Genomic DNA, 26,346 nt, shown 5'->3' with positions numbered 1-26,346 from the left:
CTTGCACTCATTTAAAAAAATTGATTGTTAAAAATATATCTATTTTTAGTTACGGCCTCCGCGTGGTCTCTGAGATCCACCGTACCTCTGTGCTGGATTTGGTTGTGGTTTTCTCTGAGATGATCCGAATTTCTCTGCTGGACTAGGTTGTTGTCTCTGAGGACCATTTGATCTCTGACCTGGCTGTGGATGTGTTCCCTGAGATGATCCGTATTTCTCTGCGAGATTTGGTTGTTGTCTCTGAGGACCATTTGATCTCTGACCTGGCTGTGGATGTGTTCCCTGAGATGATCCGTATTTCTCTGCGAGATTTGGTTGTTGTCTCTGAAAAGAACCATATCTTTCTGCAGGGGATTGACTTGGTGGACCCTGTCTCGGGCGCTGGTTTGAAGGAATGTATCTTCCTGATGGCTGTGGCTGGTGAGAAGAAGCCATGTGGGAGTTGAGTCCGACTTCGATTGGCTTGTTTGCGCTGACGTTGACAGCTCCCCATCCACTCTTTGCGACTGGAACTTTGACTTTCTCGATGATTTCCTCTTCCTCGTAGTACTCTTCCTCTTCATCATCTTCAGCCTCTTCTTGTTGTTTCTTCTTCGCTTCTTCTTCGGCCTTCTTCTTTGCAGCTTCTTCTGCTTTCTTCTTCTCTTCCTCTGCCTTCTTCTTCTTTGCTGCCTCTTCCTCAGCCTTCTTCTTTGCAGCGGCTTCTTCCTCTGCCTTCTTCTCCTTCTCCTCTTCGATCCTCTTCTTCTCTTCTTCCTCGGCCTTCTTCTTCGCCTCGACGTCTTCCGCTGGCTTCTCTGCCTCTGCCTGCTTCGCCTCTTCCTCAGCCTTTCTCTGAGCGAGGGTGACGTATCCGCCGGCTGCTGGCTGATGCTTAACTGGTCTTGCTGCCTCGAACTGCTCCTTGAGCTTGTCCGCGAGTGCCTTGAAGTGCGGTGTGATGTCTCTGAGCTTTTGCTGCACTGCCTCGTACTGCTTGAGGTCTTCTTCGTACTGCTTCTTGCGGCCTTTCTCCATTGCTGCCATGAGCTTTGGAACGATCTGTGCTTCCTTGGCGAGCATTCCTTCCTTCTCGAGTTTCTTCTTCATGGCGAGTCTTGCCTTGACTCTGTTCTTGCCGATCTCGGCCTTGACAGTAGCCATAGTTCTCTGGATTCCGTCTGACTTTGACTGCATCTCTTGGACGTACATTCTCTTGAGTTCGTCTGCCTTCAACTCGATCCACTCCAAGTCCTCGTGCTTCTTGCCTGTCTTCCTTGGTCCTTTCTCGAGTGGTTTCTCAAGGAACTCTTTGAGATCAAGGTTGAGGCTTTCGCAGATAAGCTGGCATTCAGCGTATCTGTATTCGTATGAGTCTGCGCGTTTCTTTCTCTCCTTGGATTTCTCTTCTTCCTCTCTTCTCCTCTTCTTCTCTTCATCTTCCTCGAGTCTCCTCTTTTCTGCAGCTTCTGCCTCTGCCTTGGCTCTCCTGGCTGCGTTCTTCTTCTCGACGTTCTTGATGAGCAAGGCCAAGTGAGATGGACGGTCATTGAACTCTCTGTATGGTTCGTCGTAGATGGCTCTGTGGGCCTTCCTTCTCTGCCTCATGATGTCGTCGTCGTTTGTGGTGGAAATGCCGGAAACAGCCATTTCCTTGTTGATGGACTGGAAGTGGTCGAAGATGTTCTTGAGCTGGTTGTTCATGTTGGACATTGTTGGGACAAGCTCTTGGCTGCCACGTGGTGTAAGTGAAATATAACCTGTCAACATGTTAATATGGGCTGGAATGATGTTGAATCTGGCGGCGTGGACAAGAAGCTGCTCAAGTGGGACATGGTCCATCCATGGAATGAACTGACCAAGTTCGTAGAAGGAAATCGTATCGTAGTGGATTCTAATGCGCTCAATGATGTTGATTGCGGCGTATTGAGAGAGTTCGTCGATAAGAGTCTTCTCGTACTTCTCGGAGTACTGGTTGACGAAGTGCTGGTATGTTTCGGAAATGAGGAATGGATCTGACTCTGTTTCAGCGGCTTTGATGAAGATTGTGAGTGGTGTGATATCGGCCTTGAGGATAAGGCGTGTAAGGACATCAGAGCGGGATGGAATTGTGCCGGATGTCTGCTTGAGGAACAATGGGAAGTTTACTGTGTCATCTTTGACGCTGGACTCATCGAAAAGTGGAGAAGCGGCGGTCTCGATGATAACGAGCTCAAGCATTTCCTTGATTGGCATTGGTGGCTGGACTGATGGGTGGGAATTGTAGAAATCGATCATGTTGGCACGCTGGATGGCAGCAAGGCGCTTGTTGTTGGTGAGCTGGAGAATCTCGAGCTTCTTCTCTTCGATCTTCTTCTCAATTTCGAGAGGAAGTGAGTTGTATTTGAGGGAGAAGTCGAAAGCATCGGCAAGAGCTTCGATAGCGCGCTGGTACTTCTTGAAGAAGACGGATGTCTCGTAGCAGACGAGCTGTGTGTTGATGATCTTCATAATTGTCTCCTGGCGTGGATTTTCAGTGGCTGTTCTGTAGTACATGAGGGAAACGCAGAATTCGCGGTGGAACTCTGGGCGGTTGTACTTCCTGGTGAATTCGAAAGCCTTACGAAGAATTGTGTGGTAAAGTGTTTCGAAACGCTGGATCTTGAAGATTCTTTCGAGGATAGCGAGGTAGCACTTGTGTGTGAACTCAATGGATGCGTTGACAACGGATTCTTGAATAAGCTTCTTAAGATCAATTTTCTGGAAAAGCTCTGAATCTGGTGTGTTCTGGAGCTCCTTATCGGCACGCTGCTGCTCAATTTCCATTCTCTCATCGCACATTGAAAGGAATTCGAGAAGGTTGTCGGCCAATGTGTCGTTTGGATTTGTAACTGCAAGACGAACAGCTGTATGAAGAGCTGACTCTGGGGCAACCATGAGTTGTGATGCGAGACGAAGAGTGTTCTTGAAAAGGCGTTCGTGTGGGGCATCCCAAACACGAGCATATGGTTTTGCGAAATAATCTGATGCAACATCGAAAGCCTGACGAATTTGGCCTGATGCCTCATAAGTCATCTGGTTTTGGAGTGCATTTTCAACCATCTTAAACTTAACATTAAAGCCTCCGTACATGATTTTTTTTACTGTGGTCCTTGAAAAAAAATTTTTTGATCTTGGTCCTAGACTTCAAATATTGATTTCTGATTGCATTTGAAATATTTACTAAATATAATGCAATTTTTATCATATAATGTGGCTCTTGTGTCTTATAATTTTAATTTCCAAAAAAAGAAAAATAGATATATTAAAATTTGTATATGACAATTAACATATGTAGTTAATAGATCATTTATATTTTGCATTCTTATCTCTTAATATTGAGTTTCAAAATTCAACTTCTAAATTGTTCAATGAGACCGCTGTCTGGGCAGAATGATATCATATTTTATTTTAAAAAGTATTGCTTGTTTCATTCAGAGCTTCCGAACAAAATCATTGATCAATAACATGATCGACAAAATGTTGGAAGATGCTTAGTCGATTAAATTTAATACAATCATCCAAGCGTATACATATTAAAAATAGTTAACTCGGGATTAATAAACAAATCCCCATGAATAACTTAGTAAGGAAGGTAGGCTTACTATCATGTTATGGTATTTTTGGATTACCAAGGAAATTTATTTTGGGATGGAAATTAATTTGGGGAGCAGAGCTTCGAGTTCTTGGATTCTTAGAATGATGATAATTTTCATAAAGCGACGATAGCCTTTGTTTGGCCGGATTTGGATTTTTAGTGGTTGAAATTATATAATCTTGAATATATTGATATGCACTAAATACTGTTAATATATGCATTTATGTCATTTGGGAGATAATTTTTCTCTCAAAAAGTATTCAAAATCTTAAAATTTTGGTCATGACAATTCTCACAAAATACGATAAATTACATTAAATTGAATTTAGTAACAATGTTGTTACTCAAAGTAAACCTTATTGATTCATCCATATCTTCCGATTAACTCAAAATTCCTGCGATTATTATATGATTGAGTATTTAGATAACTACAGAGTGCTAAATCAAGTTCCATATGATATAAAATGCTTTGTAATCTCAGCAACGTGCGAATATATATCAAATGAATGTTGTAAGGATCGAACATCTTTAATCTCTTTTTCTTTTGAAGAAAATTCTAACTTAACAACAATTGGAACGAGTAGCTTTGAAGGATGTACTAGTCTTACAATTATTAATTTATCATCATGCCACAAGCTCACAAAGATAAGTGTAAGAGCATTTTATTACTGTTATAGAGTTAGTAAAATACTGTTACCCGAAGGACTTCTTGAAATAGGCTCTTATTCTTTTTCTCAGAATCGGTTAATTAAAGATGTTGTGATTCCAGCATCCGTCGAAATAATTGGTTATAGGGCCTTCTCTTATTGTTATGATCTTGAATACTTTAAATTTGAAGAAGGTTCGAATTTAACAACTTTGGAATCTTGTATATTTCTATCTACAAACATTGCATCATTTCAAATTCCTGAAAAAGTAAATATAATTAGGGCTTCAGCTTTGGCAAATTACAAATTAACAAATGTTTCAATTCATGAAAGAAACAATAATTTTGGTATTTTAGATAAGGTTCTTTTTTCCAAAAGTAAGTCTATTTTATTGTATAATATAGATTTAACCAGGAAATCATATAAAATACCAGATTATGTTATAACTTTGGCAATTCAATGCTTTGCAGGTTCAAACATTACAAATATCACTATTCCTCCAAATGTGAAAATAATTGAAAATTATGCTTTCGTTGAGTGTCATGATCTGATAAATGTTACGATTTTAAGTCCATTATATTCTATTGGTGATTATATTTTCGATGGTTGTTTCAATCTCGAAAGAGTTATCTTCCCTAATTCATCAATGACTGTTAATTATGGTTTCCTAAATACACAGTTTACGCCAAAAGTAAGATTTTATTTTACATGTAAAATATTATTTAAACAAAGAGCTGTAAATGATATAATCAACGTATCAATTTCACACTTTGATAAACAAAACCTTATTATTAATCATCAATCATTGATTATGGATCTTGAACAAACGATAATATATGAATATTGGGGATATTTAATAGATAATATTACAATTCCAAATTCAGTCAGAATAATCAGAGAAAGAGCTTTCGAAAATTCAACAATTCATGTTGTTGAGTTTGAAGAAAATTCTAATATTAGAGAGATTCAGAATTATGCTTTTCAAAATTGTCAAACTTTGGATTTGTTTACGGTATCTTCTCCATCTTCACTATTCATTGGTACAGCAGCATTCAAAAATTGTTCTTATTTAACTTTGGTCAAATTTAAATCAAATAATGTAACATTTTCAAATAATACATTTGAAGGATGTAATAATTTAAGTGGAATAATAAACATAACTAACGTTCCTAATTGGTGCTTCTATAATTGTGAACAATTGAGTAATGTCACTATTCTTGAAGGCTCTACACACATTAAAGATTATTCATTTTTCCGCTGTACATCACTAACCAGTCTGAACATCCCATCAAGTATTCGAGTTATTGAAAATTTAGCATTCTGTAACTGTTTCAATCTTCGTAGTTTAACATTTGCTGCTACAAACAATCTTGAATATATTTCATTCACTTCATTTTCTAGTTGTAAATCCCTTAACAGCATTAGTGATTTTAATTCAAATTATTTCCAATGCATCAAAAATACTATATATGACAACAGGGATAATCGATCTGATCTGATTTTTCATGCTTCTGATGCTCCAGAGAAAATTCTTGAGATAACTTGCAAAAAAATTTGTGGTTTATCATTTAAGGGTGCACCCGTATGTACGTTTATTTGAGAGGAGGAGGATTACCCTCTCAATTTTGAGGGATTCGTTAGTTTATTTTCTCGATGAATATGCAATAAAATTTGATTTTTACCTTATCAATATACTTCATATAATATACACATGTTCATGTAAAAACTTTTTTCCAAAATCCTCAGGAATTAAGGATTTTTGAATTTTAAGAATTTTTTTCGAATTTTTTCGAAAAAAAAAAATATTTTCAGAACAGCCTTAACGGCTAAGATTTAGGAACAATGTTAAGTATCAAAAAGAAAGGAGGTCTGATATAGACAACATATATCGTTGAAGGTTGAAAAAATCTCTAATATTTGAGCCCAAAATTTCAAATTTTAATTTTTTGAAAAAAGAGGCCACCTGTATGTACGTTTATTTGAGAGGAGGAGGATTATATTTTTGAAAGGGTGAAACATTATGAATATGTTAATTATATAATAATATGTATTATTATAAAAAAGAAAAAATAAAGCACGTTAAAATTTTTCTTTCTTGATTTTTTACAAAATCTACTTAGAATTATGCAAAATATGACTAAATAATTATAAATTTCAAGTTAAATTTTAATTTTGATAAATAATTTAAATTTCAAAATATCAAGTTCAGTTCGACTATGTAAAAAAAAAAAAAAAAAAAGTAGTGGGGCCTCCAGGCACTTCGTGCCCTCTAGCCCTGAAGATGTTTAGTATAAATGAAGTTTTTTTGGGTATTGGGGGCTTCCAGGCGCGTTGCGCCCTCTAGCCCATAAAAATTTTTGGTAGAGCACTCAAAATAGTATAACTTTGTCCGGACAAGTAAGGGTCTATCGTCGCTACAGGAAAAGTTACAGGCGTTCCAAGGAAGTATACTTTGAGAGACTCTTTAGAAACTTTAGACGTTTTACATAACCATCCATGCTTTTACTTTACATCCGATAAAAGTGGTTTGGAAACCGTTATGAGATGGTTAGAGGACATACATGACTATGAGTTTAGATATGACAAGATAGAATATGAGAGAGGTCCTATAAACCGGAGAAAGTGTCATATAAACATCTGTCAAAAACCGCTTTTTAACTTCACTTAAAATGCCACGTAAGCTACGTAAGAATATACGTAAGAGGAAGAGAGCATTGAAACATCCAATAGTAAAACTGACACCACAACAACAGGTGCAACAACAAATTATGAATGACCCCACTATGTTGCAACAAATGTCAAGCAATCCTATGCTTTTAAACCGAGTTCTTGGTGCACAGAGTGGAGGTTTAAGAGCGGCACTTTTAGCGAAAATGGCAGGCTATGGTGGAGCTGCAGACGGAACAGCTTATAACCCTCAAAGTCAAATGAATTTGAGTTCACTCAAAAATCAAATAGCAGATGTCAAAAAGTCAAACATAGACATACAGAAACAAATAGGTGAAAACGAAAAGAAACTAGAATATGACAGACACACAAAGAAACTCAATGAGTTAAACGTAGAGAAAAAGAAGAAAGAGAACAACTGAAAGAACTAAGTACAGAGGAATATGCGAAAAAAGTGTCAGAAAAAGCAGCAGAAGTAGCAAAAATGGAACAAGATGTTATAAATTTGAAAAACCATACTACTCAATATAAAGTACTGAAAGATGAAGAGATAAAAAAAAAGCCCTGAAGACATATATGGATAGCGATGAGTATAAAAAAGAAGTTGAAGCAAATGTAAAGGCAGAAAAACTTTTACAGTTGCAAAAACCAAACCGTACAGTATGAAAACTTAGCACAAGAAAGTAAAAATAACGACGCAGCCATGCAAAAAGGCAATGAAAAGCGCAGAATATATAAAAGCTAACAATGACTGGTTAGATGCCCAAGCCAACGCCAAAGCAGCCCAACTTATAGGGTCAATAAGGAAAAATACAAGCGGATGAAGACAGTTCAAATGAAGCTTTAACAAATGCTGACTTTAAGAACGCCTTCGAAGCTCTTCATAGTAAGGTGAAACAAGTGAACGACTTCTCATCTGGAAAGAAACTGAAGTCTGAAGGTTTCGACAAAGAGTTAAAAGAAGTAGCACAAAATATGACGAAAATAACAGATGCAGCAACGAGACAGGCAGTTCAAAGTGCCTATGACGCCGTTAGAGCAACTGTTGTGGAAAGTCAAGAAAAAGAGTTACAACAGACCAAAACAGACCTAGTAAATGCTTTCTTAAAAACGAAAAGTCAGGTAGGACACTATGCTGCAGATGGAACATATGTGCCAGCTGGTGGAACTTATATACCACCAAACCCTCTAAGAGAAGCACCTGCACCAGGACTACCTAAAACATTTACATCGTCACATGGACACAGACACAGGCATGCACCAAAACCAACACAACAACAACAACCAGCACAACAACAACAACCAACACAACAACCAACACAACAACAACAACCAGCACAACAACCAACAGTTCAAAATCCAGCACAACAACCAACAGTTCAAAACACTGCACCACAACCAACAGTTCAAAACACTGCACAGCAACAACCACAAACAGAGCAAGGACATAAAAGAAGTAGAGAACAAGGAAACCAAGAATTCTTAAAAATGCTTAAGGAAGACTATGGTTACCCAGATACTCTTGACTTTAGTGACAGATATAAAGAAGCTATTAGAAAGTTCAAGGAAGGAAATACTGACCCGAACCTATTTAGCTTTATGGTTCAGCACCAAATGGGATATAATTTCAAACCTGGAAAATACAAGCTCGCTAAGGGATATGATTTAATAGCATATCATCCAAATGACATGACTGAATTTACTCCGAGATATTTGGTGTCAGAGCTAAATGACAATTCAACTCTCTTCATGAAACGCGTAAAAAATAGAGACGGAACGAAAGAAGAAAGGTTTATGAGTCCGGATGACTTAGATAGGGAACTTGTTAAAAACGGTCTCGGAATATATGAAATGCTAGCAAATGAGGTACAAGAAACTCCACAGGAAGAAGTTCAGATACAACCAGACATGGAAGAAATAGTTCAGCAACAACAGCTAGAAGAGCCTGAAGGAAACGAACAAGTCCCTCCTTTGGAAACTAACTTCACAGAACTAGATGAAGATTTGGAACAGCCGAAAAATCTTGACCCTCAACAAGACTATGAGGTGAATATGGAATCTTTCCAAGAGTCTAAGAAAAATTCGGCTGACAGAGTAGAAGAATATCGAAAAATGTTCACCGACATACAAAAGACTCCAACATCAGATGAAAATATTCAGCATAGAATGGAAGTACTGAAAGAAAATGTACACAAATACAATAATCCTTTTTACTTACGAGCATATAACGTTCAATCTTTGGCTGAACTCGGTGAAAATAAAAGGTTTAATTTCAACAAAACATATAGAAATGAAAACATTGTTTAAAGTTCATTCAGAACCTAACCAATATGGAAACAAACCTACTTTTGTTTCTGCAGACTATGGAACTACAATGAGATGGGGTCATAAAGCTAATCCGGATAGGTGGTTCATAAACTTACAACCTCAAATTCCAAGAAGTTGTAGACGCAATGGAAGTGAATGGTGAACCAGATATAGCTGGTATTTTCAGCGCGGCTTTAATGCCATTGAAAGATATGAAAGATGCAGATATTTTGGACCAGTATGAAATGAACATGGCTGATGGAAATATAACACCTGACGTTCTAGAACATTTATCTCAAAGAACTACACAGAACCATAGAGATGGTATATTTGGTGAAGAGTTTAGAAAGAAAGTTAGGGAGAGAAGGAAGAGAACCTATTGTACATGACCTTGCAAACGAAAGTTTGCAAAATGTCATAAAAACTTACTTTGCAGACAATGAACTGAGAAGGGATGAATATTTAAGAAAACTCAAATGGACAGTACCAAATGAAATGTTAGTATTGAAAAACATGTTCCTTGACAAAATAAAACCAACTACAGAAATAAATGACGCAAGCCTGAAACGTTGGGTAAAAGCTTTCCCATTCACAAAAGATATTATTGGTTACATGGAAAGAAAACCAGAATGGCTACAAAAACATATATTTGGAAACGAGCTTATTCCATATGGACAAGCTATATTTGAAGAGCTTGAACCGGAAACTCAGGAAAGAGTCATGCAAACAATAAGCGAAGACTCAAATACAAACTATGACAAAATCTTTCTAGGATATAGGTTACCTGAGATGGGCGACCAGAGCCCAAAGGCAAAAAGGACATGGGAAATTTACAACATACTAGGTGAACATGAGGCAAAGATGCAACAACTTGAAGCAGAGGGCAAGTTACCAAAAGCGACACCAAAGAAGAAGAGAAGAGTAGAACAAAGTGAAAGTAGTGAAGAAGTAACTTCATCTAGTGAAAGTAGTGGCAATGAAGGAAAAAGAAGAGTTAAAGATTCAGTTAAAAACTCAGTCAGGAAGAAAGTAAAGCTTGGTCCGAAACAATTATGACAAATAAATCCAACTATTCTATATTTTTACCCATATGAAATGTACGCCGCTCAGAATATAACGCCAACAGTTTTGGATGCCATGAATGGAAATGTTTCCGAATGGTATAACGAATGCGACAATGCCATTAGAAGGTCAGAAATAGTTCCTGGAACTTACGAATATACAACTGCTGTTTCTTATGGAAATGTAGGTGAGTTTGGAGAAGGTTCTTCAACAACAGTAGATATTGCTTGCGACAGGTTTCATATAATTTCTATTGACAACTCATTCTTATACGTGGAACAAGACATTGAAATAAAACCTTCTGCCAAGTTGTCTGACAAGAAAGGTTGCAATGGAATTTTCTATGTCGGATACCAATATGCTCCAGAAGTTTTCATGGGATATAAGATATATTCTAACTCTGACTTAGTTCAAACAGTAACATGGGCAAACTATGAATGGTTCGCTTTGAGAAACTCAGTACAACCACAAGCTAGAGAACAAACAGACCAATATGCAACTATTGAGAAAATAAGAAGACTTGACCCTAACGTTCCAGGAGTTTATGTTAACCTTTCTGGACAAACTGCAGCAGCAGTAACCAAAGTAAAACTGAAACTTAGAGTTCCTTTGTCATCTTTCCTCATCTTCAGGTTTTTAAGATACTTGCCAAACTGGGCAGGAAAAATTTCTATTGAACTTACTCCAAGCAAAAATAACTTAGTCATTGCACCAACACAAGACCCATTCACTATTACAGACGTAGAGGGAACAAATAAAACGTCATTCGCCGAATTTTGCAAAGACAAAGTTGACTTAGACTTTGGTTTCTCAAACCTCAACACTGAAGTAAACTATTATTTCAATGCTGCTGGAACTGCTTGGGACCCAGTTAAGTTCACATGCGAAAAATTTGAATGCAAGAGAATAGAAAGCAGACTTGCAGTCTATATGTTGGACCCAGATATTTCAAATGCTTTAGCTGCCAAATATATTGCAGTTCCACTTATGTTCCCTATACACCAAATATCTGTCAAAGACTTTGCAGGTGAAGTTGGAAACCAAAGTGCTGACCCAGGTGCAAGAACAGATATTGCCTTAACAACTGCAATGAAACATGCAGATACTATGTTTGTTCTTTTCAGACGAACTATAAATGACTATTCTTGTTTCTACAACCCCGGTATTAAATATCATATAAACATAGATGGCAAATATTATCCAAGAGAAGAATATTCTACAGTTGAGGATATGAGGTCATACAACTTGACATTAGATGCTATGAACTTTAACAACAACTTCACAACAACCATTAACCCTGAAATGCAAAGTTCTATTATGCCATATGTGAAAGTATGGACTCATACAGGAGGTCAAAAAACTCAATATACAAATGGAGACCGTTCAAACTTTTGGCTTGGCATTCCATTTGCTGACTCAGAAGACTTTATGGGTGGTATTTCAACTGTTGGTACAGTTCAAATACAATATACTGGTGACAGAGACGGTCCAGATGAATTGAAAGCAAAGAAGTTTACAAAACCAATAGCACTTTTCACGGAAGATGCTCTTTTGAAGATTCGTTCGATGAAACCTGCTGGGGCTCCTCAGATTGGCATAACGACAGCTTCCATCGAGCAGATTTTGGCAGCAGGTCAGTAAGTTGTTCTTGAACTGACTTCTCTCCGTCAAATATTGACAGTACGCCAGTTTTGACATAATATTGTATTATAAACTTACCTTTAGAAATATCTGTAAGTTTTGAAGTTATATTTTTGTCTGCTTCAAGAACTTTCACCATTTCAGTTATACCAACTTTCTTTGCTTTATGAAAATATTTTGGTTCAGCAAAGACTGCTATTCTATAACATTTTCCATTGTTTGTATAAAGAACTATTCTGTCAATGTATTTGTATTGTTTGTGTGTGTAAACTTTGTTTTGCTTCAATTCGAAGAGATACTCAAATACGTCCATCTTTTTATTCTAAGTAAAATGTCATTTCCGAAAAATAGAAGCGTAAGTGTTTCAAAAGGTTTAATGGCAGTGGCAGATGTGAAGTTAAATTCACCAACTCAAACAAACAGTCAAAGTGTTGTTGTCAATGTCAAAGACAGAGATGTTGAAGTGGGGAAACCATACGAAGACCAAGATGGTATAACAATAGTTCCTGTAAAAGAACAACCAACATACCCTGAAGTTAGCAGAGACTTAAGTTCTGTTGCAGATATTCGAAACGACTACCAACAACTGAAAGACAAACTTCAAACTCAGGAGAAGATTTGTCAAGCTTTAGGTATAATGTTAAACTTGGTCGAACACAACCCTGTAAAAGTGAACTCATATGTCATTGCACCTCATGAAGTTTTGAAAGAACTATTGAAACTTTTGACAGAGGCAGACGATATAAACATCAAAGAAATAGAACCCGACGTTAGTTGCTGTGGTGTTTCATATAATGTCATTGACAAGATATACGTTATGAAAGGAGGTGAAACGTTGAACTTAAAATATAGTTTCCCAGACGTTATAAAAATATTTGACGACCACAACATTTCATTAAAATTTATTTGCTAAGTAAATGGCAGAAGACACAATGGTTTATACTATTACGACTAAAAACCCTGAGTCATATAATTCTATAACAACAAACTTACAAAGTCCTCAAGGACGATATTGTAAACTAACCTTAAACACAATGACGACTAAAGCTTGTTTTGCTCTTTTGACACCAGAAGATTTTATTGTTGTGAATGGTAAAAAATACTCCTTTGAAGATACTTACTCAGATATACCACCAACAGGTTTTGTTGACTTATTTAATACTTTAAGTACGGGTGTAACATGTGCTGCAACTAGAGCAGGTTTCATTATGTTTGGATGTCCGACTGAGTTTACTATAAACAATATGAGCTATAATACAAAACTTATATCTGGTTTTTACTACCAACAGTTTCCTATAACAGGAAAAGGTGTCATACAAGGAATGTCTGTTCCATTGACTTTAAGTACACCTATTTTATATATTGTTTCAAACTTAGGTTCAAAGTGTTATTCGAATGTCGACAGAAACTACTATGACCAAAAGATACTTATGCGTATAAATAACACATTCTCTGCTGGTTTGCCTATTGTTCATTCGAATGCAGAGTTTTCAGCTTTAGTAAACTCAAACACTTTAGCAAACATAAACTTAACCTTAGTTGACGCAAACTTTGTTCCTGTAAAACTTTTATGTCCTATGTATTTGTCAATGACGGCAGAAAGTTTCGAATTGGAAGATGCAACTGGTGAAAGTATTGTATTACAAGAACAACTTCAACAACAAATAGCTCAAGAACAACTTCAACAACAAATAGCTCAAGAATAAAAAAAATATTTTTTTTATTTTTATAAAAATGTACAGAATAGATGTTTCAGATTTTTATGACTTCCAAACATTCAGAAATATGTGTCCATTTCGAGACTATAACAAAGCAGTCGAGAATTTGAAACGTTTAGTCATTTATGTCGACTCTGCCCCAGAATGTTATGTTATGAAAGAATGGGATGTTGTCTTTAACAAACCAAGAGCAACAATAGTTTCAGAACAAGAATGTAGACAGAAACTTAAGAAAATAAAAGTCGTACAAGTTGGCATGAAGATGTTAGATGCTTGGGATATCTTATTGTCAAAGTTAGAAGATTTTTCAGTTCGTGGTATAAAGTTTTATACACCTTCTCCAAACTTCTATTCTATCTTCACTGGATATAAATACGAACAAGTAGAATGGAAAGAAAATATTATAGAAGCTTGGTTAGACCATGTCAAAGAAATTATATGCAATGGAAACGAAAGAGTCTATGAGTATATCTTATGTTGGTTTGCAAACATCTTACAACATCCAAGTGCTAAAAATGAAACTGCTCTCATTATAATTGGAAAACAAGGAACAGGTAAGAACACATTCTTTACAGATATCTTATGCAAACTGTTAGAGGGCTATTCGAACCCTAATATGACAAACTTAGAAAACATCTGCGGTAAATTTAACTCTTCAATAGAGAATATGAAACTTATAGTATGTAACGAACTTCAAAGTATAGATACAACAAAAGTTTTGAACTCAGATGCTTTGAAGAGTCTTATAACAGACAAAGTTGGAGTTGTTGAAAGAAAATATAAAGACCAAAGAGTTTGTGAAAATGTTGCAAACTTCGTTATGGTTTCAAACAATGCTGTTCCGATGAAGTTAGAAAGTTCTGACAGAAGATATGTAGTTGTCAGAACGTCAGAAGCTCATATGCAAGATACAGAATATTTTGACGCTTTGTCAGAAACTTTGACATCTGACTTTTACAACCACTTGTTCTCATATTTTATGACATTAGATATTTCAAAGTTCAATCCAAGACAAATTCCACATACCGAAGAGAGACAAACATTGTTAGAAGCAAACAAGAGTGTATATGAACTGTTCATAGATGAAACTGACTTTGTGTCATTAGATGAAAGGTCATTGTACGATTCGTATAAACAATATTGTCAAGAATATGGTTATATGACAGCGTCTAAACGAACATTCTTGGCAAATGTCAAAAGTCTTTTAGATGTTCAGAATGGTGTATATACAAAGAAAAATTTTTCTGAGTAAATTTAAAAAAAATATTTTTTTTTATCCGATAGAAAAGATGGCAAAATTCATCTCAGTAAACAAGTACATGTCAGGACTTAAAGAAGAACTAGACCCATTCACATATTTGAATGTTTACTTCTACCATTTTGAAAAGTCTTCATTCAGCAAAGTTTGGAACATCGAACCAGTTAAGTTTGCTATTGTGACTAAAAATGGTGCGAAATTTGAAGACTTAGACATAGAAGGTTTGTTAGCAGTCAAAGAAAGTTTTGACAGAAGGTTTTCAAACCTTAAAGAAGGCAAAGCATACAAACTTGTTATACCTTATGAACCAAAGAAAGCAGACGACTATGAATATTATGAGTCTAAAGTTGTAGAAGTTCAAGGTAAATTGGGTAAAAAGATTTTAGAGTCTAAGCCAGTGTTTACTCCTAAAGAGGAAGAGAACATTGACATTGACCCAGAAATGTTCTAAAAATAAAATTTTATTTTTACATGTCAAATTTCTTCTTCTCTGGAACTGGTTCAGGTTCTTTCTTCTCTTCTTCTACTTTCTTTTCTTTTCTTTTCTCTCTTCTTCTTTTCTGGTGGAGTTATGTCAAACTTCTCAGAACCATATTTATGTAAAAGTTCTTTGTCCTTTAATAGCTCTTCTATTCTGTTTTCTATTTCATCTTCAAGAACAGTGCATGTGTCTTCTTTGCATTCTAAGAAGTTTTGTTGGACTTCATCTCTCCAAGAGGCGTCATCTCTGTCAACAAGTCTGTCATTGACAAATTTTAAGACTTCTCTGCTTAATGTTTTATGGTTCTTGTCATATTCCCAGAAACAGAACTTTAGAACAAATTCACCTTTCTTGTTTACACTATGTAAGATTTTATGGTCTACAGATGTTTTGCTGTCGAAAAGCTTGTCTCGAATATAGATAGCGAAATCGCTAGACATTTTCTAAAAGATAAAAATTTTAATTTTTCTAAAAATATGTTAGAAAAAAAGTTTGCTGACATTGACAAGAAATTTGAGAATGTTTTAAACAAGAACAAGAGGAAGTTAGAAAATGCTCAGATAAAGCCTATACATGACAAGTTCTTATTTGCTCAGAATGGTATAACAGGTCTAATTGCACCACCTGGGTCGGGTAAGACTTTCACTTATCTTAAAATGGCTGCACAACAACAAGAACTAGATGAGAAGAACCCATTCTATGAGTTAGTTGTCATTTGTAGTACTTCGGGTCAATTTGACCAAACCGTCAATTCGTTCAAAGATATTATAAAGAAGTCTAAGTTAGTATGTATAAAAGACTCTGAGTTGTTAGATTGGATAAAGAAGTACCAAAGAAGAGTTTTGAAGTATAATGCTATAAATGAGTATGTCAATTCGAAGTTTAAAGACCCAAATGAGGAAATGCAGAGAATATTAGAGAAGAAACACTTCAGAAACAAACAGAAAGAGATAGAATACATTTCGAAGAAATTGCAATCTTACGATTGGAAAACGTACCCTCATAGATGTCTTCTTATCTTAGATGACTTTGCTTCTCATCCTTTGTTAAAGAATAGAGAACAAGACATGTGTCGAATTCTTAAGAAGCTCAGACACTTTAACATTTCAGTTGTCATTTGTGTACAGACAGCCAAGAGTTTAAGTAAGGATGTAAAGAGAATACTTACTGATATTATACTTTTCCCCGGATTGTCCGAAGACGATTTCATGGAACTTATGAAAGAGTCCATGGCAGGTAAGTTTGACAGACATGAACTATGGGAGAAGTACAAAGTCATACAAGACCCTCATACTTCTTTCAGAATTCATATCTACGCAAACAAAGTTCAAATTGTAAAAAGTCAAGCTTGAAAAATGTAAGTGTTTAGTCTTAGTCTGTTGTGGTGCTGCAGCTTTCGGTTCTTCTGGCTTTGGAATGGACTCGGTTGGTGGTACGTCGGACATTCGTTTGTGTCCTGTCGGAAGGAAGAACTTTTTCTGTCGGAAGGAAAAACTTTTTCTGTCGGAAGGAAAAACTTTTTCTGTCGGAAGGAAAAACTTTTTCTGAAGTTCGACCAAAAAGTTCTCAATTTTCGAAAATTTGAATGGTTTACGGACGAACAACAGGAAAATTTTTCCTGTCGGAAGGAAATTTTTTTCCAGTTGTCGGGAAATTTTTTTCCTGTCGGAAGGAAGGACTCGGAATGCCAGAAGGATTTGACAAGACAATTGACCTTATAGAGCTACCTGAGCCATCTGAAGTCAAGCTTGAAAAATAAATGGTTCATCTACTCTACTTGTTTGAAGTTGTCAAAATACTCTGTTATTTTTTCCTTTAACAATGGCAAATCTTCTTTGAAGGTAAGTATTGTACAACCTTTAATATCATAGTGTGTTTGAGGTAAAGTATCTTGAACTATTTGTTTCACATCTTCATTCGGTGTCATTGAAATCGGTAAGTTTTCGCGATAGAACCAATTTCTGTCAGATTTGTAAATCTTAGCAAGGTCGTAAAAGCTTTTGTTGTTTCTTCTGACTAAATGCAACATAACCATATCTCTGTCTTCTTCATTTTCCATCTCTTCAGTATAAATCATATACTTATAGTTCTTTTCCTTTCCTTTTGGTACCGAACGTGGTATTCTTTTCTGTATGTTTTTGTCTTCTTTCATCATATCTTCTCTCTGCTTTGTACAAAGTTCGTCAAGTAGCATAAGTATGTAGATTGCATAACGAGGTGAAGCCCACATTGCTATTGAACTAACTAGGAACTTATGAACATATATACCTTTTAGATGTGATGGTAAGTTTTGTCTGTCTTGGTACATCTTTTTAAGTTCTACATGTTCAAACTCACTGAGGAGTTCATGAGTGCTATTTAATTCAAACCAATCGTCTGTATGTTTGGTATCTGGAGCAAAACATGCTGTCAAAATACTTTGCATTTGGTACATATCGTCTTTGACCGAACGAATGAGACGTAACTGTTTGTTATACTGAACCCACTCGTATTCTTCATTTATAGCTTCATGAACGATAGCAGTTGTTGTGTTCTCGGTTGTTGACATATCTGTCTTTACATACAAAATAAAAAAAATATTTTATAAAAAACTAGCGTTATTTCCTGACTTTCACAAAAGACCAAAAATAAACGCTTTACATGTATTTTTCAGCAACTTCGTCAAATAATTTTATAGCTTTACCTATCTCATCTACTTCAAACGTTTCTTTACCTTTCGTGGGAGCACCATACATTTTCTCAAAAACTTCAAGCAGTTCTGTTTCTGCAGCTCTCATATCGTTAACGAACACAACCTTGACTCTATTGACTATACTGTCATATCTTAGAGTTATATTATATGTTCTTCCTATCTTATATCTCTTTGTATTGAAGTCCTTCGGTTTCTGAACGATGTAAAGTAAGCCTTCACTGCAACGTTCCGTATCGAATGAACCATATGTTATGAAGTTATATCCAACAACTGGGTCTAACCATAACAAAACTATTGGTATAAGACTTTTGTCTATAAGATATGCTCTTGTTCCATGAAATGCTACTGATATCATAAGCTCAGGATTTCTTGTCAAAATTTTCTGAGTAGAAGCAATTCTAACCCAGTCGATTGCTCTCTTTCCAGATGGAGATATAATGTCTGACAAAGAATATTTGTTGTATTTCTTTGAGTATCTTACGTTTAAATCACCTATTCTAACCATTTTGGTGTCATTGTCTATCTTTCTAACTGTTTCAAACTCAGTGTTTGTCATTTTCTGTCTTTACATACAAAATAAAAAAAATATTTTACAAAAAACTAACTTTATTTTTTCTATCTTGTATAAAAGATATGATTTCAGGGATTTTTTTGACGAAGTGTCAAAGTTCTCTTCGTCAAAAATAACAGTTATATAATGAAATTTGGTCATTTTTTTACGATTTTCATGAGTTTTAGGCGACCCTCGAAAAAGTCTGGGTCGCAATTTTTCATTTATTTTGTATAAAAGATATGATTTCAGGGATTTTTTTTACGAAGTGCAAAAGTTCTCTTCGTAAAAAAATAACAGTTATATAATGAAATTTGGTCATTTTTTCACGATTTCAGGGATTTTTTTTACGAAGTGCAAAAGTTCTCTTCGTAAAAAAATAACAGTTATATAATGAAATTTGGTCATTTTTTCACGATTTTCATGAGTTTTATGCTAGACCGAAAAAAGTCGGTCTAGAGAAATTTCACTCAAAAGTTCTTGTGTGCTTTGGTTTTTGAACCAATGTCTGTATGTTTGGTTTCTGAACGATGTAAAGTAAGCCCACATTGCAACAGCATTTACAAGAAGTCTATGTACATACCAGCCTCTCAAACCATTTGACAAATTTTTACGATTTTCGTACGGAATCTCGACCCGCGGTTTTCCTCGGGTCGCAAACATATGAGGAAACTCATGATTTTTGGTCATTTTTCAATAAAAATATATTTTAGGGTAGAAGGTTAGATCTAACCTCATTTCTAACCTCTTTTCTCACCTCTTTTTCACAAGCGTTTCACATGAATTGTACGATGTATATTTGAAATCCTAAACAGTTTTGTAGCTTCTATTTCTTCTTTTAGTACATCGAATGTTTTCACAATGCCGAATGTTTCTTTATATTTCTTCTTGACATCAGATAGAAGGAAATCGTCAGCAGTTGGATAGTTTTTGTTCAGAAATGTCAACATGTCCATTTTATCTTCTGCTGGTTTCTCTGCTTCTTTCTTTAAGTCAGCATAGTCGTTTCGCATACGTTCTATCTCTTTGACGGAGTAGTTATATTTCCTCATTGCTGCTTTACATTTAGAACATTGTGGGTTCATTTTAGCATTGTACATTGAAATTTGTCCTGCAAGTACAACTATAGCGTCAATGGTTTTCTTTAACTCAAAAGTTGCTGGTTTTATCTGTTCGTTCCATACTTTACCTCTTTTATCTTTATCTCTTATCTGCCATACACATTTTGCAACTAACGAAACAAAGTTGTCGTAGGTCTTAAATTCTTCAGATTTATATATGTCAATGAAATATACCATATCGCAGTCTTTGTCCATGACTTTGTGGTTGCAATGAAATCCAAGAAACTCATAGTTAACCTTACGTATGAACTTCTTTATTTCTACCGAGTCGGTTGGTTTCACTTCTATTTCATCGAATTCTGGAATAGTAAGCTTTTGTTGTTGGATTTCAGGAAGTTTAGGTAAATGGTCAATAATATCCTGCATGTCATAAAGATATTCTTCATTTGTTTCATCTTTTGCAGTGCAATCTAAATCTCCTTGGAGAAGTTCCTGCTTTATCTTCTGGATTTCTGTTTCGAAAGTATATGAAGAAGGAATGAAGCTTTTCATTTCTACTAACATTGAAGTTGGGTTCATGACTAAAGAGTTTGGTGCTGTTGTTGCTAACATGTTCTTACAATAAAAATAAAAAATATTTTTTTAAAAATACTAACTCACTTTTTTCTATCTTAAGGAAATTCATGAAAATTCAACGGGTGAAAAAACAGGTGAGATCTAACCACTTCACCTAAAATATATTTTTTGGTGGTACGTCGGACATTGTTCTGAAGCAGTGCAAATATTGTCTTGAAACAGTACAAATATTGTTCTGAAGCAGTGCAAGTATTGTCTTGAAACAGTACAAATATTGTTCTGAAACAGTACAAATATTGTTCTGAAACAGTACAAATATTGTTCTGAAACAGTACAAATATTGTTCTGAAACAGTACAAATATTGTTCTGAAACAGTACAAATATTGTTCTGAAACAGAAAATTTTTCTCACAAATTGAGAGCTTTTATGGGAAATTTGTTCTGAAAAAGTACAAGTATTGTTCTGAAAAAGTACAAGTCTTGTTCTGAAAAAGTACAAGTATTGTTCTGAAGCAGTGCAAGTATTGTTCTGAAGCAGTGCAAGTATTGTTCTGAAGCAGTGCAAGTATTGTTCTGAAAAAGTACAATGGACAACATCGAGCCATTAGATGAGGATACTACTTCCAAACAGAGAGAACCCTTTCCCAAGAATGAACCAAATTCTCAGAGCACTGTTCCACTTCTCGGGTCAGCCGTTCTACATAACCTCAGAAGGCGGCATCCAACCCCTTCAGTAAACATCTCATTTTAACTCACTTTTTTTCTATCTTAAGGAAATTCATGAAAATTCAAGAGGGTGAAAAATTAGGTGAGAAAAGAGGTGAGATCTAACATGCTAACATAAACTCACTTTTTCAGCACTTTTCCGTAGTTGTATATGAAAGACAATTCGAGATAAAAGTCATAGTACAATGGAATAATATGCTGCACACCATTTGTTGTGAACCAAACTTGAAAGTCAGAGAAACTGTTACTAGGTGGTTCGTAGAATTTAGAAGCAAAGTCATAAAAGTCCTTACCGATACATAGAAAACTATTGTTGCTTGAACTGAAACTTGCATGGCACATAACATTTTGAGGGTCAAACACGTTTCTATAAACTGTCAAATCTGCTGGTGGAAGTATAAATTTAAATGGACCATCTGGTGGTAATGGTTCGTTCTGGTTTAGTAACCGAAGAAATTGTGCCCAAGAACGTTTGTCTACTCCCCAAAATAAAAACTCTGTATCTCTTGGAGGGTTAATTTCAATCTTTTGAAATGAAACGGTGGAGTTCATCTTGTCATATTCTAGTTTCAGATAGTATGTTCCATTTAGTAAAGAGTCGTATTTTTCTTGAAATTCCCAATAGTATTTGTTCATTTGAGTTTGAAAGTCATTTAGAGTTTTCTCAAGACTTTCGTCTGAACGAACTGTAAAGATTCTCATTTCATCAAATTTGTCTATTAGACCATCAGAACCTTTATACTGCCCATGAAAATATACTGCGAACATAAACGCGTTAGTTCTATTTGAAAACAAAACTCTTCTAAATCCTATTGCCTTTGCATCTGAAGGACTTTGAAGCCAACGAACTGGATAGTCAAACCTGTATGCTCGGGATGAAATTTCTTCATCTGAAATAGTCCTACCAGCATTTGTAAAGATATAGTCTAACGGTTTTGTATCTGCTACTTTTGTTCTTTGTTTTTCAACCTGAAGCATTTAATATATGTAAAAATATATTGTTTTAAAATGGTATGCCATTTCATATTTCTCATCTAACAAACAAGTTTCCCAACGGTCTTCTCCAACAAACTCAGCGTACAGTTCAAATAAAATTTTAAAAATGTCACTTTTTTGAAAAACGTTTTTATTTCATGCAATGTTTTATTTCTGTGCCGTCTTCAAGTATGCCCCAGTACTTACGCTTGGAGAGGACATGAACTTCGGAAAATACCTTATCTAGCTTAAAACAGCCCATCTTTTCACCGACCATTCCCATTTCAATGAGTTTGTTGTATCCTTCTTCGTTCGTCATGAGTGCGTCAATGTTCTCATAGTAAACCTTCACTTTGGATTTGACTTCGGAGAAGAATTTGTTGTAGTTGTCAAGGACTGCCTTTGCGAACTGAGGGTAAGACCAATGTTCGACAATAGGTTTTAATGTGGTTACTAAGCCACTTTGACCTTGAGTGAATTCGTACTTCAAAACAAAAGGAGAAAACCTTTCAACAAAGTTGTCGACCTTCTCATAATGTTTACTCTTCATCTCTTGAGGTTTCTTAATGGAATATCCCCATGTCGAATTCATAAGCAATTTGAGTGTCATTGCAAGTTTGGGGTTTGAAGCTTTCCTAATATCATACAGTTGTTGTATGACTTTTCCAACTGTATAGTTCCTTCCCGGGAACTCACCATCTTCGTTTGGAATTCCAGTCGGAATATATTGGACAAACCTCATGTATGCAGCGTTAAGGTCGACATAGTATATTTTTTTCATCTGAGTCGAACTTGTCGCAACCAATTGGTCCAGTTTGTGGAAATTCAAGTGAGTCTCTTATCTTCTGAGAAACTTCTCCTGTTATCTCATAAACATCGTCGAAGCAACCTGTTTCATATAAAACCTTCTGACCTAACTCAGATGCTCTCCAATACAATTTGACGTCAATTGGATGTCTCAATGGAAGTTTGTTTATAGCATCTTGAAGTTCTTGCAACCTCATTGGAAGTTCTTCTGGTTCAGGTTGGTATCCGAACAATCCAACTCCTTGTGGAATTGTGTACTTCTTTTGTACTAGAACTTTGTCTGGAACAACTTTTGGTCTTGCTAACAATGAAAAGTTTGTTTCGTCTTTTGGTACAAAAGTTTCTGTCAGCTTGTCATCTGGAATTGGTTCCAACAAACCTTTCTCTCGAAAAGAATGTTTACAGCTCTGACAATGTTGCACTTGCCTTTTCCGAACAATGGGTTTGTAAGACTTTCGTTCAACATGAAGTGGTTGTGGACAATTACAATCTTCAACCATGGCAATTTGAAGTCAACAACATAGTCGTCATGTGAAGAACCTTTAGCTGTAGGTATGTTGACTCGGATATTGACATTTGCCAACGGTGCAATTTTTGCCAATTGACCTCTGAGAATGTACCTTGTCTTCACACATGACTCAAGATACTTCATTTTCTCATCTGTAACAAGACCAGAGTTCCTGAGACATGTAAGAATGCAAGGTTCATTGACAATTGTTTCAATTGAATTGTAAATTCCATACCTTGTCAAGTCAATGTCAGACTTATTTCTGAAGGGGAAGTAATCCAGCATGTTGTCTGACTGCTTGAGGGTTAGGTTGGTACCATTCGAACTTGACACTTGCAATTCCTTCAATTGCATTCAAAATGTCTGAGTCGGAGTCAACCATTTGTTCTCTCTTTGTAGTCTTGAAAGCGTCAAGAAGCATTGCAGCTGTTGTGACATTGCCATATGCCATAGTAAATGTGACCATCCAAATCTGTTATGGTCAATCTGAGATTGTGTCCTTTCTTATTTCCGTCTTGTATGGCAGCAAGTACACCCATGAAGCCTTCTTTGTTCTTTTCCTTCGTCAAAGTTTACTGTAAAGGTTCGACCAGAAGTAATTTGACTTCTAACTTCACGGTACTTCTCATATGCATATCTTGTTCTTTCCATGGGAGCATGACCATCCTCTGCACTACCTTTTTTCCTTCTCAAAGGATGCAATTGTTCGTCATGTTTCCAGTAGAATCTGGCAAAGCCGTCGTGTCCTTCAACTTGAGGTTCACTAACATCGAAAGGCATGTCCATAAGACGTTCTTCTTCTAACCTCTCTAGTCTGTTTGGATAATTTGCACGTGCTGTTTCCAAATCCATTTCGTAGCGAAGACCAGACAATTTGTCATAGACTTTTATGGGTCTTCCCTTCCTATATTTAAACTTCTTCGAAACTCTCCAACCATATCTTTGCAACTCTGCTTTTATTCTAGCAGATTTTCTATCCATTCTATATGGGGGCATTTTTATAAAAATAAAAAAATATTTTTTTTCTCTTTACTTAACATAACCGCCTGCTGCCATAAGTCTTTGACGCCAACCCATACCAGCTAATGAAGGTTGACTTGGTTTAGTTTGGAAACTAAACTTTGGTTTTGGTTTATCTTCAGTTTTTGGTTTCTCTTCTTCTATCGGTTTTTCGTCACTTTTCGGTTCCTCTGACTTTACTTCACTTGCAGGAACAGTTGTGTCGTCAACATCTTCATAAATATCATATGCCATTTGTTTTTTGTTTTCCTTTCAACTTTTTGTGTTTGTTGTAAAGTTTAGAATATTTCGACTCTAAGTCAATGAGATGTTCTATAATGAACTGTTGGTCAGTGAAGTAAACTTTTCCATCTGTTGTCTCGAAAGCTCCTTCAGACTTCAATATTTTATTTGTGAGAGTCTGTTTCTTTTTTGAGATACTTGCCGTTCCATTTTTATGAAAAGTGACTTTGTAGTTAGAGTTTGTATTTCCAGACCTGGCACTTTCTATTATTGAATTTTTCTCTCATCTGTAAGTTCTTTGACAGGTTTTGACAATGGTTCTGAACTTTTTGTTTGTGGTGTCAAATCTACCGTTTCAACTTCTTCGGTCATTTCATCTCAGTAAAAAATTTTAGTTTGGTTTGTTTTCAACTGGTTGTTTAGGTTTTTTAAGTCGGTCTAAAACTTCCTGAGGTATAGGAAGAACTTGACAAACACGTTGTGTAACTGCTGGAAGCCGACAAATCCATCTTGAACCCATTTGTCTCAATGCTGTATTGTTCATTTCATCTCAGTAAAAAAATTTACATTCCCCACGTTTGAGGCGGTTGAGGTTGGTTATTGTTTACCCATTGTTGTGCATGGTTATATCCTCTGTTAAAGAATCTTTCACCTTGGTCCATATAGTGTCCTGCTTGGTTATAGTAGTCATTTGCTTTGTTATAATAGTTTCCTGCTTGTCTTCCTACATTGTCCATCCATCCTTGAACTTTTCCTCTTGTTTCAGGATTTGGAATAAGATTTGTTGCATCTCGTGCTACATCCCAACCTTTCTGTACAGTTTGTATAATAGGTTGTGCTTTCTCTTTCAGTATACCTAATGTACTCAAAACTCTTCCTTCCAACTCCAAATACACCTCTGGCTATTGTTCCCACTGCGGGTAAAAATCTAGATGCGACTCCTGCTAATGCGCCAAATAAACCCATTTCTTATGGGTTAAAAAATGACGAATCCAAACAAGGACCCCTATGTTTCTAAGGCAACAAAAAAGCACTCATGATAAAAATCTTTAGTTCAACACCAAATGCTTGGTTTATGGATATCTTGGAAAACATTCCGAGAGTTAGAACAGATGGACCACCATACTGGCTAATATTTGTCGGTCAAAACACAAGATACTGTGAAGCCATACCATTATGGTCCAAAAATATTTAGATGTGAAAACTGCTTTGACAATATTCGTTGACAAATACCATCCAACAAAACTGACATCTGACTGTGAAAGTTCTTTCAAAATCAGACGATATTAAAAACTATCTGCGTTCAAAAAATGTAAACCAATATTTCATTGTCGACCAAACCATTCTGCTCTTGGTGTCATTGACGGTTGTATAAAAATGTTAAGAGACTTAAACCAACCACAAGGTGGTGAAGCAAATGAAATGTCATATGACGACAAATATAGACACTTCTCCATGGCAAAGATGAGACAAGTTTTAAATATTTACAATAACCGTAAACAAAAAGGTTTGGGAAACCACTCCCCCGAAGAAATGAAAAACAACCCTGACTTAGAGAAAGACTATATATTTAATAATTTAGTCAAAAGAGACAAACAAGAAAGAATGCCGGGCTTCAAACTTCAGAAAGGTGACAAAGTAAAAATAGAAATACCTAAACGCGACCCATATGAAAAATACTATTGACTATGACAACAATGGGAACCCGACAGGTACTCACATTCGTGTTCGTAAAAATAGAAGAAAGTATACAAGAGAATATTATGAAGTTTTTAGGCAAACATGGCAAAATGTACACACTGCATAGCAGAAGATAAAACTACTATTGTCAGA

The 26,346-nt window shown here is 35.8% G+C and overlaps 14 protein-coding genes and 3 pseudogenes across 17 annotated transcripts, besides 1 other annotated feature; 5 read left to right on the top strand and 12 right to left on the bottom strand.

Moving 5' to 3' along the window:
- Positions 1 to 43: 43 nt before the first annotated feature.
- TVAGG3_0504110 (translation initiation factor protein) lies at positions 44 to 3,107 on the bottom strand (the record flags this gene model as incomplete). Its single annotated transcript, XM_001304532.1, has 1 exon — positions 46 to 3,090. The coding sequence occupies one exon, from the start codon at positions 3,088 to 3,090 to the stop codon at positions 46 to 48; it is 3,045 nt and encodes a 1,014-aa protein (XP_001304533.1).
- A 6,119-nt stretch (positions 3,108 to 9,226) lies between these two features.
- Positions 9,227 to 26,346: part of a mobile genetic element that runs on past the window's edge.
- TVAGG3_0504100 (protein of unknown function, DUF4106 family) lies at positions 10,312 to 11,919 on the top strand (the record flags this gene model as incomplete). The annotated part of the gene is made up of 1 exon (XM_051236747.1): positions 10,312 to 11,919. One exon carries the CDS (start codon positions 10,312 to 10,314, stop codon positions 11,917 to 11,919), a length of 1,608 nt encoding a protein of 535 aa, XP_051094571.1.
- On the top strand, positions 12,251 to 12,702 carry TVAGG3_0504090 (protein of unknown function, DUF4106 family; the record flags this gene model as incomplete). Its single annotated transcript, XM_051236746.1, has 1 exon — positions 12,251 to 12,702. A coding segment is annotated over one exon (452 nt), but the record flags the coding sequence as incomplete, so codon positions are not given.
- Positions 13,350 to 13,625, top strand: TVAGG3_0504080 (uncharacterized protein; the record flags this gene model as incomplete). Its single annotated transcript, XM_051236745.1, has 1 exon — positions 13,350 to 13,625. One exon carries the CDS (start codon positions 13,350 to 13,352, stop codon positions 13,623 to 13,625), a length of 276 nt encoding a protein of 91 aa, XP_051094569.1.
- Positions 14,305 to 14,889, top strand: TVAGG3_0504070 (Poxvirus D5 protein-like family; the record flags this gene model as incomplete). The annotated part of the gene is made up of 1 exon (XM_051236744.1): positions 14,305 to 14,889. One exon carries the CDS (start codon positions 14,305 to 14,307, stop codon positions 14,887 to 14,889), a length of 585 nt encoding a protein of 194 aa, XP_051094568.1.
- On the top strand, positions 14,927 to 15,346 carry TVAGG3_0504060 (protein of unknown function, DUF4108 family; the record flags this gene model as incomplete). Its single annotated transcript, XM_051236743.1, has 1 exon — positions 14,927 to 15,346. The coding sequence occupies one exon, from the start codon at positions 14,927 to 14,929 to the stop codon at positions 15,344 to 15,346; it is 420 nt and encodes a 139-aa protein (XP_051094567.1).
- TVAGG3_0504050 lies at positions 15,363 to 15,522 on the bottom strand (annotated as a pseudogene). Its single transcript has one exon. A coding segment is annotated over exon 1 (160 nt).
- On the bottom strand, positions 16,659 to 16,821 carry TVAGG3_0504040 (uncharacterized protein; the record flags this gene model as incomplete). Its single annotated transcript, XM_001304531.2, has 1 exon — positions 16,659 to 16,821. A coding segment is annotated over one exon (163 nt), but the record flags the coding sequence as incomplete, so codon positions are not given.
- Positions 17,145 to 17,924, bottom strand: TVAGG3_0504030 (KilA, N-terminal/APSES-type HTH, DNA-binding family; the record flags this gene model as incomplete). Its single annotated transcript, XM_001304530.1, has 1 exon — positions 17,145 to 17,924. The coding sequence occupies one exon, from the start codon at positions 17,922 to 17,924 to the stop codon at positions 17,145 to 17,147; it is 780 nt and encodes a 259-aa protein (XP_001304531.1).
- On the bottom strand, positions 18,080 to 18,624 carry TVAGG3_0504020 (organellar and viral DNA polymerase type B; the record flags this gene model as incomplete). The annotated part of the gene is made up of 1 exon (XM_051236742.1): positions 18,080 to 18,624. A coding segment is annotated over one exon (545 nt), but the record flags the coding sequence as incomplete, so codon positions are not given.
- On the bottom strand, positions 19,383 to 20,291 carry TVAGG3_0504010 (organellar and viral DNA polymerase type B; the record flags this gene model as incomplete). Its single annotated transcript, XM_051236741.1, has 1 exon — positions 19,383 to 20,291. One exon carries the CDS (start codon positions 20,289 to 20,291, stop codon positions 19,383 to 19,385), a length of 909 nt encoding a protein of 302 aa, XP_051094565.1.
- Positions 21,102 to 21,749, bottom strand: TVAGG3_0504000 (uncharacterized protein; the record flags this gene model as incomplete). Its single annotated transcript, XM_051236740.1, has 1 exon — positions 21,102 to 21,749. The coding sequence occupies one exon, from the start codon at positions 21,747 to 21,749 to the stop codon at positions 21,102 to 21,104; it is 648 nt and encodes a 215-aa protein (XP_051094564.1).
- TVAGG3_0503990 (DNA/RNA polymerases family) lies at positions 22,108 to 22,566 on the bottom strand (the record flags this gene model as incomplete). Its single annotated transcript, XM_051236739.1, has 1 exon — positions 22,108 to 22,566. The coding sequence occupies one exon, from the start codon at positions 22,564 to 22,566 to the stop codon at positions 22,108 to 22,110; it is 459 nt and encodes a 152-aa protein (XP_051094563.1).
- On the bottom strand, positions 23,256 to 24,152 carry TVAGG3_0503980 (annotated as a pseudogene). Its single transcript has one exon. A coding segment is annotated over exon 1 (897 nt).
- TVAGG3_0503970 (phage tail repeat-like family) lies at positions 24,301 to 24,525 on the bottom strand (the record flags this gene model as incomplete). Its single annotated transcript, XM_051236738.1, has 1 exon — positions 24,301 to 24,525. One exon carries the CDS (start codon positions 24,523 to 24,525, stop codon positions 24,301 to 24,303), a length of 225 nt encoding a protein of 74 aa, XP_051094562.1.
- TVAGG3_0503960 (uncharacterized protein) lies at positions 24,905 to 25,057 on the bottom strand (the record flags this gene model as incomplete). The annotated part of the gene is made up of 1 exon (XM_051236737.1): positions 24,905 to 25,057. One exon carries the CDS (start codon positions 25,055 to 25,057, stop codon positions 24,905 to 24,907), a length of 153 nt encoding a protein of 50 aa, XP_051094561.1.
- On the bottom strand, positions 25,077 to 25,479 carry TVAGG3_0503950 (annotated as a pseudogene). Its single transcript has one exon. A coding segment is annotated over exon 1 (403 nt).

Source organism: Trichomonas vaginalis, chromosome II (assembly GCF_026262505.1).
Source record: "Trichomonas vaginalis G3 chromosome II, whole genome shotgun sequence".
In the NCBI taxonomy this organism is placed as follows: Eukaryota; Parabasalia; order Trichomonadida; family Trichomonadidae; genus Trichomonas; species Trichomonas vaginalis.
Note: the sequence above shows the minus strand (reverse complement) of the source record. Positions and strands in the feature narration are given on the sequence as shown.